The 19645-nt window shown below is 31.2% G+C and overlaps 2 protein-coding genes and 1 pseudogene across 2 annotated transcripts; all 3 read left to right on the top strand.

Moving 5' to 3' along the window:
• The first annotated feature begins 809 nt into the window (after window positions 1-809).
• On the top strand, window positions 810-2332 carry LOC106421721 (transcription factor bHLH144-like). The gene is made up of 2 exons (XM_048763617.1): window positions 810-986; window positions 1153-2332. Exon 2 carries the CDS (start codon window positions 1518-1520, stop codon window positions 1989-1991), a length of 474 nt encoding a protein of 157 aa, XP_048619574.1. The 5' UTR covers window positions 810-986; window positions 1153-1517; the 3' UTR covers window positions 1992-2332.
• Window positions 2333-3450: 1118 nt separating this feature from the next.
• LOC125590247 lies at window positions 3451-7834 on the top strand (annotated as a pseudogene).
• A 740-nt stretch (window positions 7835-8574) lies between these two features.
• Window positions 8575-10100, top strand: LOC106421779 (F-box protein At1g30790-like). Its single transcript, XM_013862598.3, has one exon. It carries the CDS (start codon window positions 8699-8701, stop codon window positions 10016-10018), a length of 1320 nt encoding a protein of 439 aa, XP_013718052.1. The 5' UTR covers window positions 8575-8698; the 3' UTR covers window positions 10019-10100.
• The last annotated feature ends 9545 nt before the right edge of the window (window positions 10101-19645 follow it).

The following is a 19645-nucleotide window of genomic DNA, read 5'->3' as shown; positions in this document are numbered from 1 at the left end:
CTTGGATTGTCACAGCCTTACTCTTTTGCATGCGGAGAGAATAACGGCTATTATTTCCGTACCTATAACACGAAGTTCAGCGTTCTGCCTTCAGCCTGAGTCCTCTCCTCTATCAACCCATATCATTATCAATCGCAGCTCGTGAGTACTGGAAACATGCTTCACGCCATCATGAACTCACGAGCTTCTTGTCTCAGAATAAAAAGAAGCGCGTGAGTACTGGAAACTCAATCACCAAGCTCGCCTTCTTGTCTTAGCCGGTGTATATATTGTCTCATACCAACACGATCGTCTCTATGATTATATCTAGATTTTTAAGACAACAAATTAAGAAAGTGACCAAATTCTTATCGTCTCTACGTCGAGAAGAAAACAAAGAAAGTTACGTTGAAAAGAAAGTCAAGTTGGAAAATATCGTCGAAAAGAAAGTGACCAGATTATTAAGGAATGTAATGGCTGCATTAAATTCATATTATTTGCTTCCGTGCGTTCTCTGCACGACACGTATGTGAATACTCAAATAAAGACTTCTCATGATGCCACGTCAATGCTACCAATAGACATTTAAGGAAACCCTTAAAAATGCTTCTCCTAGGGGATAAAGAAATCATTATTTTACCTATTAAGATCTTTGTAGTCTCTTTTGCTTTGCCTCTATTATTAGCTGTTTCATATAGTATGTCGGTTTCTAGTTTAGATTGTCTTCTTGCCTTGGTACCATGTGGAAACGAATGCTCTCTTGTTTTACCTTTTTCACAGCTTCTTGTGTTTTTGAAACTAGTGAACATTCCTTTCTCGTTTTGCAGGCGTTGTTAATCCGGAACTCGGGGTAGCTCTCTATTGTTGTTGTTGTGACTATTTTTTAAGTGTTGAGAATGTGCATTGTTGGAAACAAGAAGAAGGGAAACAGATCATTGAAGGAAATAGGAACTTTTATGATGACTACATGTTTCATTGCTAATTACCAATCCGTTCAAGTTTGCCAGGTAATAACTACTTTTTTGAATTAGATTAAGTTATCAAGCATTGAAAATTGTATCCCTCTAATAGATCATATATGTTTTGGGTAAATAGTTTTATTCTTTAAAGCATAAAAACCACAGTGTGTATGATATTTCAACTTTTCTTTTTTTTTTTCTAAAATCTTTGCAGGCAGAATATTTCAGCAGTTACTTAAGCCTGTAACGTAGTCTGGTTTCTGGAGTTTCCGATAATTGGGCGGCTGTCTTTTGATTACTGTGAGATATTAAGAGTTTGGTATTCTGAAGAGATCTAAACTCTGTTTGGAAGCTTCTGGTTTGGTGGGGTAAGGGCTCTGGTGGAGACTCTTCAGACTGATGGCCATAACAACTTGATTTAGCATTTGGTTCAGTTGTCAACGTAGTGTTGGTTTAGTAGTAACCGAGCAGCTCAAAGCTTAACGAAGACAGATTTGGTAGTAAAGAATCAAGCAGCTCGCAGTTTAGGACTTGTTTTTTTTTATTTTCACATTTTTAGCTTTGCACGGGCATTCTCTAATGCAGAACAATCAGTATCCCTACTTCACCGACGTAATGGGAGACGGAAACATGAACAGCGTCCCGTCGTATGCATCAGCGTCATCCTTTGATGCTTTGTTCCCGCCATGTGCCAAGTTACCATTCCATGGTGTTGAACTTCAACCCTCTTCGGTCTGTCCAAAGAACTTTGTCGTTTTCGACCAAACATATGACCGCAGCCAAGTGATGTACCATCCTGAGCTGACACTTAGGCTCGTGAACTCCGGATTAGCTTCTTCGTTTCAGAACGAGTATGTTGTGGGAGGTTATGGTAACTATGGCCAACAAGAAGTATCATCATCCTCTTCTCACCAAGAAGATCCTAATGAGATTGATGCTCTCTTGATGAGCACAGATGAAGATGAAGAAGATGATGAGAGTGAGGATGGTGGTGATTCAGAAGAGGTCAACAGCACAACTGGTGATTTTAGGATAAATCATTACTTTAATTAATATTATTATTTAAATTTTATTTTAATATAAATATATATCTATCATGATATATTTAAAATAATTAATAAACATTAACCTATTCAAACGATATATACTATTATTTCAGAAAATATATTTTAATATATACATTTATTATTATGATATTTAGGTTATAAATTAATTTGTTTACTTGTCATATTCTCCATAATTTTAGATAATTTTGCTTATTTGTCTTGCCCTCCATAATCTTAATAAATAATTCTAGGGAAAATTTTATGTTTACCACTTTCATGGTACTATTTGTCATCATTACCACCACTAAAGGGACATTTTCAAAAATACATTTTTCGTTAAGTGGCAAAAGACTCTTATACTCTTGTTATCTATATATATAATAAATCATTATTTAAATAAAAAAAAATTTATGTTTTCGAATTATAATTTTTCAAATTCAAACTTTTTTATAAATTTTTTTTTTGATTTTTTTTTCAAAATTTCTGTTTGAAAATCGAAAATTATGTCAGAAACTATTTTTTTTTAAAAAAAAAATTATATATTTTTAAGTATTTATTTATATATTTATTAGAATCCTAAATTTCACATTCCATAAACCTTACCTCACGCCTCAACCCTAAACTCTAAGTCCAGATTAGTTAACCCTAGGGGTATAAGTGTCTTTTACCCTTTATTAAAAGTGAGAGTAAAAATGATTAGTATAAAAATGATTAGTGTAAACATGAAAAGTGGTACTATGAATGTGGTATTTGTGGCAATTTCTCATAATTCTAATGATTTAGCTAATAATTGATTGAAAATAATTAAAATATATCATAGTTAAATTTATATTATATTTACTTTATGATGAAAAAAAATTATATTTATTTTACTCATATTATTATATATATATTTATATTATATTTGGTTTAGTGATATTAAATCAGCTCAATTTTCATATATATATATATATACATATATATATATATATGTATAAGATATAATAAATCATCTATTTCTTAAGAATTTTTTTGGACAGTACATTGCCAAAGATTTCTAGAATATTTATAGTATTATTTGCGAATGATATTTTTTGCTCTTACGTTAAAAGTTAAAGCATTTAATATATTTATTACCTTTAATAAATAAATAGATCAGATATATATATATATATATATATATATATATATAATTACTCATAATTAAAAAATCATTTTGATAATATAATTATCCAAAAATATTTTATATCACAACTTTATAAAAATAAATATAAATCCATGTATATAGTTTTATGTAGTAAAAGATATTTTATTAAAATAGAAAAAACTTGGGGAAATTTCATGTTTACCGCTTTCATGATACTATTATTCATCTTTACCACCACTAGAATGACATTTTCAAAAATACCTTCTTCGTTAAGTGGCAAAAGAATTTTATACATTTGTTCTTTCTGTATATATAATAAAAAATTATTTAAATAATAAATAAATAAATAAAATAATTTTTTTATTTATTTTTGAGTTATATTTTTCAAATTCAAACATTTTTATAGTTTTTTTTTTTGCATTTTTTCGATTTTTGTATATATTTTTTTTAAATTTCTTTTCATTAGAATCATAAGTTTCACATTCCAAAGACCCTACACCATCCCTTAATTATAAACTCTAAGTTTAGATTAGTTAACCCTAGGGTTATAAATATCTTTTGACATGAAAAGTGATATTATGAATGTGATATTTTTGACAATTTCCAAAAAAACTATCATATATAAAATTTTAATACTTAATTAATTATTAAATATTTCAAAAGCATTAAAATATTTATTAATGGTTTTGAATTGATAATAGATCTATTTACAATTTTTTTGTAAAATTATTAAGCTAGTAAGTGCGGATAAAACTCAAATCTACTTTTTCGGTTGCTATTTTTGTTTTGTATAACCAAAATTGTACTCTCTTGTGTATATAAAGTAGATTTAGTCTTTTATGACCGTTCTGTCTTTTGCTACTGAAATTAAGTTTACCAAAAAATCAGAAGAATCAGGAATCATGCTGGTCACTAGAGGCAAAATTTAACATCTGGGCTTCCCCAGCATCCAATGACCGAAGCGTACTCCGGCTGATAATGGAAGCTGTTACGGATACTCACCACTAGACTGGATCCACTTTGGTGGGGACCAGGATACAGCGACTTATTCAAAAAAAAAACACAAGAATCGAGAATGATTTTCTTTCACTGAGACGAAGTTGGATTTTTTTAAAACGATGAAAGATACTAATAACTAATGTATTAAAATAAGCCAAAATTAAAAAAAAATGTTTTTTTTTCCTGTTTTTGCAGTGTGAACGGTTACTTGTAAAATTTAGTTACACGGTATTAGTAAAAAATGTAATCTATAATAGTTAATAATTAATTTTTCAGTATTTTGACTAGTTATTTTAGTTTTTGGGCATAAAGTAGATGTTGACCCATATAGTTTATTAGATTATGAGTGTAATTGGTAATGTTAGGAGAAAAATGAAATGAAATAAAAAAGTAAGAAAGAGAAGAAAAGGAAAATAAAAATAAAGTTATTCTATGAGAACTTAGAGAAATACGGAGGGTATACTTTCTTTTGTTTAAACAGTAAATTAGAAAATACTCTCTTTGTTTCATTTTAGTTGTCGTTTTAGGTTTATGCACACATATTAAAAAAACTTTAATTTTGCATATTTTCAAAATAAAAATATCATTACATATACATCTAACCATATTTCAACCAATAGAAAAATAAACATGAGAATATTGTTAAATAAAATTGAAAACATAAAACGACACTCAATATGAAACAAAATTTTAACCCTAAAACAACAAATAATATGAAATGGGGGAGTAATAATTTTGTCTCATTAGTAACAAATTAGCACAACTTAGAGTAATAAGCTTTTCTGCCAATATTATTAAAATTGGTATTACGAAATATTTATTAACCAACTGAATTTTATGTTGTTACTAAATGTATTATAAATACCTTTAAAACATGTAACTACATGTTTTTAATATTTTGTTGTAAAAATTAATAACAATCACACAAAACACAATTAAAAAGTTAATTATAATGGCCATAGAAATACATAGTTTAAGGTATAAGCCCATTAGGTTTCTGTAAATTTTTTTGTAAGAGAATATACATTTTAAATAATTTAATACATATTATTATTCTGTGAACTATGAGTATGAGTTCAATTTTATGGTTATTGAATATACAAATTAAGGATAATATGGCGTGAAATGTTTAGTTAATATTCAGCGATTCTGTTTTTTTTTTTAAACGAGTGGCACTCAACCTTAAATAATAAGAGAGTTATTTTACTTTTGTACTTCACTTTTAATAGTTTAGATGTTTCTTTAAAATTAAAATCTATTTTAGAGTTTTTTACATTAGTATCCTTATAAAACCTTTGATAAAAATAAATTATTTACATGTAAAATATTTTAGGACCTTTTTTAACCAAATTTAACGAATGTTTAAAATTTTTCTATATAAAAATGTGTATATATAAAAAAATATTGGCCATTAACTATCAAGAAACTACTGGGGGACACGGATTTGGGGCCTTTGGCCAGTGGTTGCACCACTTGTCCCCCCATACAGCCGGCCCTGATGAGACCTGCCGTTCTGCAGCCACCGAAGTATAGAAGCGATCCCTGTTGATCGGAAGAAGATTACTAGATTTGTAGTCACACCAAAAGAAACTCCTTTGCAAAGTTGAATCTAGGGTTTGCTTGGAACGTAAGGAGAGAGATGGCAACGAGGACGATGAGAGCGATAAGAGGCCAAGTAAGCTACATCCGATCCCTTTAGATCTAGAGGTAGAGATAATGAACATATTGCCTGTAAAGTCTCTTATGAGGTCCCGATGCGTGTCGAAGGTGTGGTCTTCCATCATCCGAAGCCAAGGGTTCGTCCATGCTTACTACGGTATGTCCGCTGCAACCTGATCCCGGTTTATAGTCGCTTTCAGCAACAGTGCATACATCAGGAGTGGTGCAGAGCGTCTGTTCATATTCTCTTCTTCACTCCAGGAGGGAGAGGAATCTTCTTCTTTGGTTGCCAATATCGACATGACAATACCTTTGTTGAGCTTGTGTCACTTTTCCAGGTGTCATTCCGTCTGTGGCTTTATCGTTTGTTGTTATGGTTTTCAGTTACATTGCCATGTAAAGGAAACCGCACATCCTTAGGATACGATCCTATTGATGGTCAATTCAAAGCATTGACCCACCCTGGTGCCTACTCCTGACCTGCAGGGTAATAATAGTTTTCGACTGCACGAGGTTATCAGACTTGGAGGCGGCCGAGGAGGACGAGGAGCAAAATCTCGTAATGAGTTAACCTCCCCGCCTTATTGCCCTCTAACGGAAGGACTATGCATTAATGGTTTTATGTATAGTGGGGCTTGGGCCCCAAGACCGAATCTGGTGATTGTTTGTTTTGATGTTAGACATGAGAATATAAGTTTTAACAAAATGCCTAAGGATGTCCTGATTATGCTGAGTTATTCAGTGTTGATAGAATACAAAGGGAAGTTAGCTTCCATGGTTAGACACCGATCTTTGAGCTTCCGCAGTTTTGATATATGGATTTTAGAGGATGTGAAGAAAGGTGACTGGTCCAAGCAAACATTTGAGCTTCCTTACGATTTGGTGAATATGACTTCCCCCGGTACTAACAAGGCTGGTGAAATCATTTTTGCTCCAAAAGAACTGTCACGTGATGCACAACCCTTCTACATTTTATACTACAATATTGAAAGAAAAGACTTGAGAAGAGTTTGGATCCATGGGATTGCTGAAGATGAAGGTTTTAGGCGCCGTTATGGACTGGTGAGCGATTGCAATGTCTCTGTCTCACCCCAACATGTTGAAAGTATTGCCTTTTTATAAATGTATTTTATGTATTTTGGTTTGTTTCTCAAACCCGGTTTACAAGAGTTAAATAGAGACTGCGTTGCTTATAAAACCCGATTAAAGGTTTAAGATAATTTGAACGATTATGAAGAATGGAAATAAGGGAATTGGAGAGGTAAAGAAAGAGGGAGTTCAGAGAGATGAACGTGGACATGTGGTGTTTTTTTAAAAAACTTAGGGTTGAAATCAAACAGTCAGTTCACCTATACCGAACCGAATGTTGAATTAAAATATTCACATTGCCAATCGGTTTGGAGTGAGAAACTGCCGCCAAACCGCATTGACCAAATAAGATATTTAAGAGCCGGTTTTTAACTTTTTTAGTTAAAAGTTAGGAGACGGTTTTTTATATTTCGCTAAAAATTCCACTCTAAAAACCCCCCATTAATCGTGCTATAAGAGTGTGAGGTTCCGAAAACTAAATGAGTGAGACTGATGATTCTATGTTATATTATTTATCATTATTGAAGTATCAGCTTGTAAACATAAATTTATGTTTACAAGAGATGATAGACTGTGCCAGCAAAGTAATATATATATATATATTATTGCCAAAAGAAACCTTGATGTGAGTTCGTCTTCCTCTAATGAACATACTCTTTTTTTTTTTGATCAAAATGAACATACTCTTTTTATCCGTCTCCATCTCTCTTGTGTCTTTATGGTTTTCTTCATTTCTTTGATGAGTGGAGTGTAGACAATATATTATTTAATTCAATTTTGTAACTAGCTTCTTTTTTTAACACATTTTTTGTACACATTTTTGTAACTAGCTAGTTAGCTGTTTATTCACGGTTTCCTTTGAACATGCAAAAAAAAAGAAAAATATCTTATTTAACATATACTAGTATTTAAATAAATCTAACAGTACTTTGAAAATATCCTATACATTTCGTCTAGTTTTTTTAGATAAAATGTAGAATAAATCGAAACTCTGAAGTGACAGAAAAGACCTTATGGTCAACCTTTTGTGACAAAAAAGTGTTTGGAGATATCTCAGCAGCTTGGTCAACTACTCAGCAAACAAAGAAGATGTTGTGGTACGAAACATCAGTTTTATTTTCCGTTTCTTCTTTGGTTAGCCTTTTCACACGGGGTGTGAAAAAACAATTCTATTGGTTTCTTGAGCATAATTAAAGAAAAACACCACCAGGACCTAACAATATCAAACACGAAAGATCACAAAACAACAGAGACCCGAAGATCATATAATAATCATACAAGAGAAATTAAAACCTTGGAGATTCTGATAACAATGTCCAGGGGGAAACAAGGGACTCGTAACCATGTAACAGATACCATGTGTTTTGTACGTTTGTTATTGAATGAGCGTTCGATCCGGTTTAATGTCTAAATGCCGTTCGGTTTACTTTGGTTTTCTGTTTTCCGGTATATAAAAATTTGGACCATCTGAATGAAACAAATGGAGAGCAACATATGGTAGTCTCAGTTTCAACTGGGATCAGGTTTTATCACAATGTCTCTTCCAAAGTTTTTCTTTGCCAACAACTTCCAATGTTTGTTTTTGGGTGTAAATTTTAATACCAAAGTTTAGTATCCTGTTTTTGGACAGCTTTCCAAACAGATTGGTTTACCATCCGGTTCAGTAAGATTGCTCCGACACAAAACGTTTGTAGATCTGTCTTTATCAAGGTGACCTCAAATTTTAAGGGAAAAAAAAAAAAGGAAGCTCCTTTGGTTTGTCAAAGTATAAATATTGATGAAGTAGGCAGTAGTGATTCTCTCTGATTTACCCCAATCGAGTCGAATTTGGAGTTTCAGCCATGAAACGCAAGGAACATGAGAAGGACAGGTTCTGCAGCAGTCGAACTATGTTACAACGGATCCCTCTTGATCTGAAGAAGATGACTAGATTGCAGGTTAAACCACACCAAAAGAAACCCCTTTGCAAAGTCGAATCCAGGGTTTGCTTGGAACGCAAGGAGAGAGAACGTAACGAGGACGATGAGAGCGTCAAGAGGCCAAGTAAGCTACTACATTCGATCCCTTTAGATCTAGAGGTGGAGATAATGACCAGATTGCCTGTAAAGTCTCTTATGAGGTCCCGATGCGTGTCAAAGACGTGGTCTTCCATCATCCGAAGCCAAGGGTTCGCCGATGCTTACTACGCTATGTCCTCCTCTGCAACCCGATCCCGGTTTACAGTCGCTTTCAGCAACAGTGTATTTGTCAAGGGTGATGCCCAGCGTCTGTTCATCTTCTCGTCTTCGCATGAATCTTCTTCTTTGGCTGCCAATCTCCACATGACTATACCTTCGTTGAGCTTGTCTCACGTCTCCGATTGTCCTTCCGTCCATGGCTTTGTCGGTTGTTGTCATGGTTTTCAGTTCACTATATGTAACCCTAGCACGGGTCAAGCCTTTACCTTGCCCTGTAAAGGAAACCGCACATCCTTGGGATACGATCCTGTTGATGGTCAATTCAAAGCATTGTCTTTGGTGCCTACTCCTGTCCGGGGTTATCATATTTGTGTTGTGCACGAGGTTATAAAACTTGGAGGAGGAGGAGGAGTAGAATCACGCAATATGGTAACCTCCCCACCTTATTCCCCTCTCACGAATAGACTATGCATTAATGGTTTTATATATTTTGGTGCTTGGGCTCCAAGACCAAGAACGAATCCGGTGATTGTCTGTTTTGATGTTAGACATGAGAAGATAAGTTTTATCAAAATGCCTAAGGATATCCTGATGAGTTATTCAGTGTTGATAGAATACAAAGGGAAGTTAGCTTCCATTGTTAGACACCAACCTTTGAGCTTCCGCAGTTTTGATTTATGGATTTTAGAGGACGTGAAGAAAGGTGTCTGGTCCAAGCAAACATTTGACCTTTCTTACGATTTGGTGAATATGACTTCCCCGGGCACCAACAAGGCTGGTGAAATCATTTTTGCTCCAACAAAACTGTCACATTGTGCACAACCTTTCTACATTTTCCACTACAATACTCAAAAAAAAGACTTGAGAAGAGTTCGGATCCATGGGATTGCTGACGATGAAGGTTTTAGGCGCCATTATGGACTGGTGAGCGATTGTAATGTCTCTGTCTCACCCGAACATGTTGAAAGTATTGCCTTTTTATAAATGTGTTTTGTTTATGGATGTAAGACTTCGTCAAACTCTGGTGTTTATTTCAATCAATATTCAAGTGTTACCTTAGGAATGATATGATTTGCAATAGCTGACATATGTGTGTGTTTGTTTTGTTATGATGTTGCTCAAGTGTTGGAAACTCAATGCCATACTTGAAGGCATGAATTCCAGAACTTGTTTACTTAATCCACTAGCAGTGGTAATTAGCAAACGCATTTATCTCTGTGACATATATAACACCCAAGTTCACCCAACTATAGTCCAACCCTCCCCTATTTTTAACTCTATAATAGCATTTAAAGATAAAATCATTCCAATCCACCTCTATTTTTACCTCTAAAATAGAGATTGCTATTTTTTCCTCTATTTATAGAGGAAGAAATAACATTCCTCTATATTTTGCTCTATATGTTGAGATTTCTATTTTAGAGAAATACATTGGAGCAAAACACATCTCTATTATAGAGTTCCTCTATTTTAGATGTAAAAATAGGGGAATACATTGGAGATGGTCTTATAAGATATTAGAAGAAAATGCACCTTTGCTAAAAAAAAAAGCACCAACTATAGCATTCCTAGTTTCAGTTTGTTAAAAAAACGTAATATCCTAGTTCATATTAAACACAATCTAGTTAAATTCTTTCCTTTTCTTTCGTGAATTTACAGAGCTAATAAAAAGTTCCTAGTATCCCTTCTATATTATTTAAAGAGAAGTACTCATTTGAAAATGTTCTTACTTCATTAATTAAACTTTTTTTTTTCTTGTCTTTTTCAGTTGCATTTATGAAATATCTTAAAACGAATAAAACTGACTAATTTATTAATTGTCTTTTCAGTTACATTAATGAAATATGCTTAAATAAATTTAAACTTCTTATTTTATAGTTTGTCTTTTTCAGTTACCTTAATAAAATATCCTTAAATAAATTTGGACATAATGTCATTTAATCAACCAAAAAAACTCATGAGATTTAATCAACCAAAAAAACTCATGAGTTATCCCTACGTGCATAATTTTAATAATGAAAATTTTTAAAAACGTGCATTATTAAAATGTTACCTAAAACATGCAGAACTAATATATAACATGCATCAATAAAACTAGAATTTGACTCACACAATTGTACGGATATTATTTTCAGTTGATTAAATTTAAAAATAATTATTTATTCAAAAAATATTTAAGAATGACTATGTTTTTAAAAATTATATGGTATTATTTGCTCATAACTCATTTGTCATTTGATAAATTGTTAGAAAAAAAATTTTAGCATAATATAACTCAGTTGTCAGTTGCTAAATTTATGGTTTTTATTTTTATTTTTTATTATTTAATTATAATATTTTCATTTTATATTTGAAAGATAAATGAATTTTATTTCAAACAATATTTTTGTAAATGTATTTTTAAAAAAATAATCAATTAAAATTGTTATTATCATTGAATATCATTATTTTTGACATAATTTGAGTTTTCGTTTACATCAAAACTTATCATATTTTAGGATAATTTTAATTTAAAATGTAATTTTCATATTTTTCAAACAAATTCTAAAACTATTTTTTAAATATTTTGTTATAATTGTTTAAAAAATATTGAGTTGTATTTCAAATAAAAAGGTAAATATATTAAAAATATTCTAATTAAAATATGTAAAATTTAATATAATTTTAAGGAAATGGCCAAAATAAAAAAAAATTACGCATAAAATAATCATAATTTTTGTTAACTGGGCGGATCATTATTTATATGATATCGCACACGAAAGAAAAAAATTATGTTTTTAAAATTATCTAATTAACTCTATACTCATATTTTTTATATATTTTATATGATATCACACATTCGTAAAAAAATAGATAGTTTAAGATGCAAAAAGAAAATATTTACTTAATGAATATAATATGAACGAATATTACAAATACATCATTTAATAAAATAAATAATCAAAAACTGAAAATTCATACATGCGCGCCAGCGCGCAGATCAGGGTCTAGTACTTATTAATTTATAAGCACTTTTAATAACAAACCTTACTTTAGTAAATTAATAACAACTTTGTCATTTTTGTTGAGGTGGCGATCTCACAGCTCTCCTCAGCCTTCTTAGTTATTAGACCTTTAATTACTAACATATTTACAACTATTGCCATTGATACTTATATTATTATATTATAGTGTTTTGATAACACATTATAACATATGCCAATAAATAATAGACAATCGTTAGGTTTTGATAGCTGAATCTGTCTATTATTTTATTCATAATCATAAAATCTATGAATTAATGGCTAATCATCGAGTCAAATTCTCTCAACTCTAACTAAATTGAATTAAGAAGCATATTTTCCTATGAGCACAATCGTCTGATAGAGTCTGGATTTCATGATCAAGGCGGTGCTGTGAGATCAACTGACTTCCTGAATCAGACGATGGCTCCCATTACCTGAAACTCACGAAACAAAAACCTATCAATTAAAATCGAACAAGAAAAACGGAGAAGATGTTGTAGGACCAGTACAAGGAGAAACGAAAAGGGTTTTCTGAGAAAAAAAGGAATCATCCGTGTATCTCTCCCTCATCGACGCACTTCTGTTGGGTGGGAAAGCTCATAGCGTTTTGGGTTTTAGAAGAAGTTCTTTGGACGGGGATGTATGCAATCGTCTCTTAGCTGCTCTAATGTCTGATGGGTATAATGATTATGCTCATAAAATGTTCATTAAAATGAGCCAGAGAGGTTTAAATCTCAGTACTCTTGGCTTTTGGGTGTATGTAGGAAGCTTCTGTAGAAGTTCTGATACGAATCAGCTTTTGAGACATGGGTGAAGTTAAAAAGACTAACTTTAACATCAGTGGATCCATTATTGCACTGTCGATTTTCAATGGTCTTTGTAAATCTTAGAGAGAAATGGATGCCTTCTACTTTTTGGAAGAGCTAAGAAACATAGATTGCTAACCAGATTTTATGGCCAATAGAATCCTAGCTGAAGCGTTTGTAGTAACTGAGAATCTGTATGAGGCACAGTCTGTCTTAAAGACGTAGAGAAAGCTTGGAGTAATCACACCCAGGAGCAGTGATTACAGAGATTTCATCTTGGATTTGATCTCTGTTAAGAGTTTGCAGAGGCTACGGTGATTGTGATCTTTGATATGTTGATTACTGAGTGCATGTCCATCAATGAACAACAATGTATAATAATATACAGTAGTTTGAAGTTAAGACCCACACCCTTTCTCTCTCCTCTATCCCATCCTTCTCCCCGACCACAGAACTCCAAAAGCAACAGTCGTCTGTCTCCAGCGCGCCCGCGCGCGTGCATCCGCAGGAGGACCCGCTCCTCTCCTCGCTCCTCTTTTCTCCTTGCTGTTCGTTAGATCCCTAGTCCTCTCTCCGATATGCTCGTGGTCCTGCTGTTGGGTTTCTTTCCGGTGCGAGGTCGCGCACGAGATCTTCAATTTTGGAGATGTCTCTTCTTCTGGTGGCTTCACGGCGAGGTTATGAGACGGGTTTCGTGGCGGATGGTCGGCTTTTGAGTTGGGAGAGAATCGATTTTCAAATCTCTGATTCTCTCCGGTCCTTTCTCCTCGGGGTTGGTGAGGTACGGGATGGTTCTTCAGTTCGGTTGGGTGGCAGATCTCTGCTGTTTGTCGGGTCGGGAATCTTTCTTCTCTAGGGTTTTGGTTCTCCAGTTCATGTCGGTGTCGATGTGGACCTGTTCTTCTACTCACGGGTTAGGTGAGCTACGATGGTCTTCTTGGGCCTCAAAGGCGATTCGTGAGCTTAGAGTGCATGAGTGATGGCGCTTGGTTCTGTTCAGAATCATGTGGGAGCGGCTTGGGGTTATACCCGTTATGTCAGCGGGTTCCGGTGGTCGTCTATGGCTATCGGAGGCTTCTCGCCTTACTACTTCATCTCCACTCTTCACAACTCGGCTTCCTATTAGTTCAATCAAGATAAAGGTGGCGGCTTTTATCTTGGTTTCGAGTCTCTCGGACACTTCATTGTCTATTCTCCTCTCCGTTTGACACGGGTTTGGGGATCTAACATGCTCAGTCATCGACGTCCGGTTCTCGGAGGTCTCAAATGTGGAGGCGGTTCTCGGGGGTCATTAATCGTCTCCGTGTCAAACGTTTGGTTTTCTACACTTCCCGGTGCCGTAAGCTTCACTTTATATTCCGGTAGTGTGGTGACTTTCTGTGCAGGTTTTGGAGGCAACCTGATATGGTGGTGGCGGTGAAAGCAACTCGTCTTTTGCACGGTTCGAGGCGGGATAGTGGTGTGTACAGCTTGGTCTCTTGGAGCTCTTCTCGGTAAGGGTTACTCGAAACCTCCACTTCTATTTCCGTATAAGCGCTTAAACGACAGGGAGGGTTACAAGTTATGATGTGATCCTCGGAAGCTAGCTACGTCAAAGGTGACTCGGGAAATCCCGGCATCCGAGGCAACGAGGAGAACCTCACATTCTCGGGGTCATCGCCAATGATCGAGAACAGCAACTGAGTTCTAGGAATGCTTAGAGCTGAATAGTGGAACGTGCCGGGTTTAGTGGGTGGGCGAAACTAGGATGTAATAGGTTTACTTGGAAATTTTGTTCAAATCGTGCTTGTAACAGGACCTGAATTCCCGATTCTCGGGTTGAATAAAATTTAAATTAAAAAAAAAAAAATACAGTTGTTTGCTTTTTATTTTTATTTGTTTCCTTTGTGTATATAATAAGAAAATCAGACAAGGGAATGTTGAATATGTTGATTACGGAGTGCATGCCCACCAAGTCTTTGTTTGCTTTTTCTTCTTCTTTTTCTCTGTTTTGTGACAATTTTTGTATATTTTGTAATTTGAATTATATATATGATCTTTTGTTATTGTTTCGGTAAACTGCCCTTTTTTTTACAACATGGCCATTTAATCTAACCATATTCTTCAAACAAATTGTATATGGAAAACATTTCATTAAAATTAGCCTAGGAATTTTCTTGATGATATATTTCATTCAAATTAATGCGTTGTATTGTTTTCTTACAAATTAAAGTGTAATTTAAATCCAAATTTTGATCGTTTCTCTACCAAAACAAACGTTTGTAGGGAATGAAAGATGGTAACAATAATGGTCTTATATATATATATATACATATTTGTAACTGAATAATGGTCTTATATTCAAATCTAAAAATGTAACAGAAAGATGAGAAAAAAATTAACAATAAGAGCAACCCCATAGAAAAAGAAAATTGAAGAGTATCACACCAAATCCATTATATTATATATTAATTTGAGAGCATTATAACGCTCTCTTGTAGCCACGTGTTATTACTAGAATGATTCTTAGAAATCTTAGAGAATTTAGTTGGCCCATCTAAAGATATATTATATTTTTTATTAAATTAAATATAAATTAATTAGTAGTGTACAAAACAATGTTCTCATTTATTTTCTTAAATAAAAAATACAGAATTACCTGATATGATTAATATGTATATGACAATTAATGATTTTGAATATAAAGATTTGATAACAATTTTTTTATCCTTCATCATTTTTTAATTTTATATTCTTAAACCAAATTAAACAATTCCATTAATCATATAATAATAATTTTAGAGTTTTTTCTATATGTTATATTTTAAATTTTTTAAAACGACTATAAATTACTAATGTTGTTAAGAGTCGTACAATAAACAATTTGTGATCAATGGTTTAACTCTTTTTTTATTAAAAGATATAAATAATCATAAAATCATATGAATAATAAGTTTCATTTAATAGATACTCAGATTAAATATATATATATATATATATATATTATTGTTATTAAAATTAAACCACATACCATATAAAAATACAAATATGTTAATTTCAAAATTTTCATTGCAAAAGTATTGAGACCTTAATATTTTAATTTTAAAATTTTCATTGATTTTTTTTAAAAAAATTATAGATTACTAAAAGTATTAAAAATCTCACACTGGAAATTTTGTGATTAATGGTTGAATTGTTTTGGTACAAAAACTATAAAAATGTTAATGAAATTATATGAGTATGAAGCCTCAATTAATAAATATCCATATTTAATATATTATATAATTATATCAATATCATTTAAATTTAATAAAATAAAATAAATAAAATAATTGTTTTTATTTATTTACCAATAAATTGTAAGTAAACAATAGTGATTATTATGATTTATGTGATTACTCTAATTTAACTATATACATAATAGTTATTACTTCTCAATCATTCAATATATTTATATTATTTCGTAATACATAATGCACACAAAATAAATAATAATATGTAAAAATAATTTGTATATATAATATTCATTATGTGTCTTCATCCCGCGCAAGACGCGGATCTTCACCAAGTCTATACTATTAAAGCCGAATCCCTCATAGGATTTTGCCCTTATTTTTTAGAGATATTTACATCATAATATTATGCCACTGGCTTTTTTTCTTTCTTAAAAAAACAAAGGAAAAATTGTTTTTTTAGGCTAAAAAATAATAACTATGTCCTATTAGACAAATCTCATATACTTTATGTCCTATTAGGCTAAATATTTTCAAAATAGCAATATTACCCTTAATTTCAATTAAAAATCCAAAATTACAATTAATAAAACAATTGTTAAATATTAAAATATAATTTTTAACTAAAATAATTAAAAGATATTTAAAATTCCCAAAAATATATAATATTGCAATATACATTTTTGTTTGGTCGTGGACATATCATGTGCTTAGTGGCTGTCATACATATAACCCTAATATAATTGTTCTATTAATAATTAAACATATGTTTACTTTTTATTATTTATTTATTTATTTGATGTCTAAATATTTACATTATTGTTTTCAACAAACGAATTATACACTCATTGTTATGCAATATTTGAAACCAAAAATGTATAATATTGCATTTATATTAACTCTTGCTTACAAGGATGCTTTATATAATATAAAAAAATCTTTAATCCATCTGACTTTATACTTAATTTCATAACAGATTTTAATAATTGTATACTACATTAAACAACTTTATTATAAAAAGCTGATAGAAATATTATGTTATCAATAACATAAAATTTCATATTATTCCTATTAGCATTCAAAACTTTTTAATTGAAAAATATAAAATAAATATAAATTAATTGATCAATTTTTGTATATTTAATAGCATGATAATATTTATAAAATTTTATATAAAAAAATTCAAAAAATATTTAATATTTAGATAACTTTTTATTGTGTATATTTTATTTTTAGTTAAAAAAGGTTATAAACAGAAATCAATATATATGCATAAATTACTATTTAAAAATGATTTATTAAATAAAGAAACTGAATATTTCCAAATATTCTCTTCTTATATTTTTGGAACTAATTATCATTATCTGTAGAATATGTATTATACTATATATAGAACAAAATAAACATGTTTGAAATCGATTTCTACTAGTTTTAAATTTATAGTAATGTGTAGATTCTAATTTCTACAGGTTTTAGATTTATAGTAACGTGTAGATTCTGAATTCTACAGATTTTAGAACGATAGGTTAAGCGCATAATGTGTTTTCTAAATATTTTTAGATTACTATTATTTACGTAGATCACGAATTCTAAACATATTAGATTCAATGAAAAAATGGATTACATTTTCTACTGTGTAGAATGTCAATTCTACTTTTTGTAGAACAAAATATGAAATTATGATTTAAATATTTTTAAAACTGGAAAAAATACCAATAAAATGATATAGGTTTTTCGTTAGTAGTTACTATTTTTGAATTTTTTTTTTGTTTGTAAAACTATTTATTTGATTTATTTTAGAAAATACTAAAGGATATTAGAGAAAAAAGTGGTACAAAAAAGAATTAGCGACATAGTTATCATTTTTTTGTTGTAAAAAACAATTTCCCAAAAATAAATAAGAGAATATCCCAAATAAAAAGTCAATTGTATTATCCGCAATGCATATTTCCAAAACCATCGATAGTGATATAATTTGTGGGCCCATATTAAGTGCACTATCTCAAGTCGTCATTTTATTTGTACAGCCCCGTGGAAAACTAATTATTATTTAATTTTCTTATCCTTTTCAGCGTTATTAACTGAATTAATGAAACAAACTGATCATTTAAATTTTCTTTACGTTTTAACTTAGGATCTAAGTTTACCAATTATAACTACTGTCATCGCAAAACACATTGACGAGTATTGCTTATAAAAAGATAGTAATATTTACGTTATAAAAAAAAAGAAAAGATAGTAATATTTATATATTCGAAATTAGACCATCAGCCCCCATCAACACTCACGTTTCAACATTAAAATGTTTTCAGATTCAGATACTATTATATCAGCATGAAGCTTAATACTATACATGATGCCCTATTCAAAATTATTAATATCTAACATATATGAACATGTATCTAACATATATGAACATGATCATTTTTATAAATTTGGAAGGTTGCAATTTTAGATGTGTAGTAAGAAACAAACCCCGAAACCCAAATCATTTTTTTAATTTATTCATAATTTAGTAAAAAATAACCATCAACCTACACATATGGATAACAATTAAATAACCTTCGACATATTAAAAAAGCTTTTATTGGCTTAAAACTCAAATTTGTGAATATTAACGAGATCTTTAATAACTGTGCAACATACCCGGCTAATCATTATAGTTGCAAATCTGGTTCAAATAAAAAAAAGTAAAAGAAAATAGAAACTAAATTTTCGGAAGTTAATATACTAAATCATAAATACCCGACCAATCATTATAGTTGCAAATCTTCTACTTATCAATAACTAAAAATCAAAACAAGAAATTAGAAATTTTGTTAACATCAATATCGAACTCAATAAATCTGAAAATCTAATTTTCATAACTTAAGTAACCTTGATTGCCAAGATATGTGATTACGAGGATATTTCTCTCTAACTGTATTAAAAGGGAATATGCTAAACTATCGGCCTTAACTTTTGTTATATATATATACTGCATTCTAAAGCCTCAAAGTAAACACATTCTTTTTCAGAGTTTCTGATATGTATTGGTCTACAGACCAAGCATATAAGATGGGATTTGTTCAATCTGACGACAGATGATAGTTTCTCAATTTGGTCGACTTTCAATGCGTTTTACGTGAATCACTTTCAGAGATGTAAAGTACGTAAAATATAAAACATTCAATACAATATTTATGTTTGTATAAGTTCACTGATGTTCTTCTCGATTGGGTTCTTTGACATTCTATATCCATGTTATCAAAGAGAATTTATTAAGATACATAGTAGTCCTGTATAGATTGAATGATTTACTGAAAATTGATTTTCTATTTGATGTTCTGTAAGACCATGTCTTTTTAGGATTACCTTGAAGTCTAGAAGAACTTTGAGCTGTAATCTTCACAGATCACGTCAATTCCTGACCACCGACAAACAAGAAATTTCAGTTCAGAGTAATAAGAATAGTGTCAAGGTATTAGCTATAACAGTAAACATTTTAACCACAAGTGAGTCGATCTTAAGAACTTATCTTTTCTAGAAATATGAATACACTTTGGGTTAGACTTTGATTTTTCTTTAAAAAAATTAAATTCTGATTCT

The sequence above is a fragment of the Brassica napus genome, chromosome C7 (genome assembly GCF_020379485.1).
Source record: "Brassica napus cultivar Da-Ae chromosome C7, Da-Ae, whole genome shotgun sequence".
Taxonomy (NCBI): domain Eukaryota; kingdom Viridiplantae; phylum Streptophyta; class Magnoliopsida; order Brassicales; family Brassicaceae; genus Brassica; species Brassica napus.
This window is presented reverse-complemented; position numbering and strand designations above follow the sequence as displayed.

Coding starts and splice junctions, on each gene's coding strand:
- LOC106421721 (XM_048763617.1), top strand. CDS start 1,518: ATGCAGAACAATCAGTATCCCTACTTCACCGACGTAATGGGAGACGGA.
- LOC106421779 (XM_013862598.3), top strand. CDS start 8,699: ATGAAACGCAAGGAACATGAGAAGGACAGGTTCTGCAGCAGTCGAACT.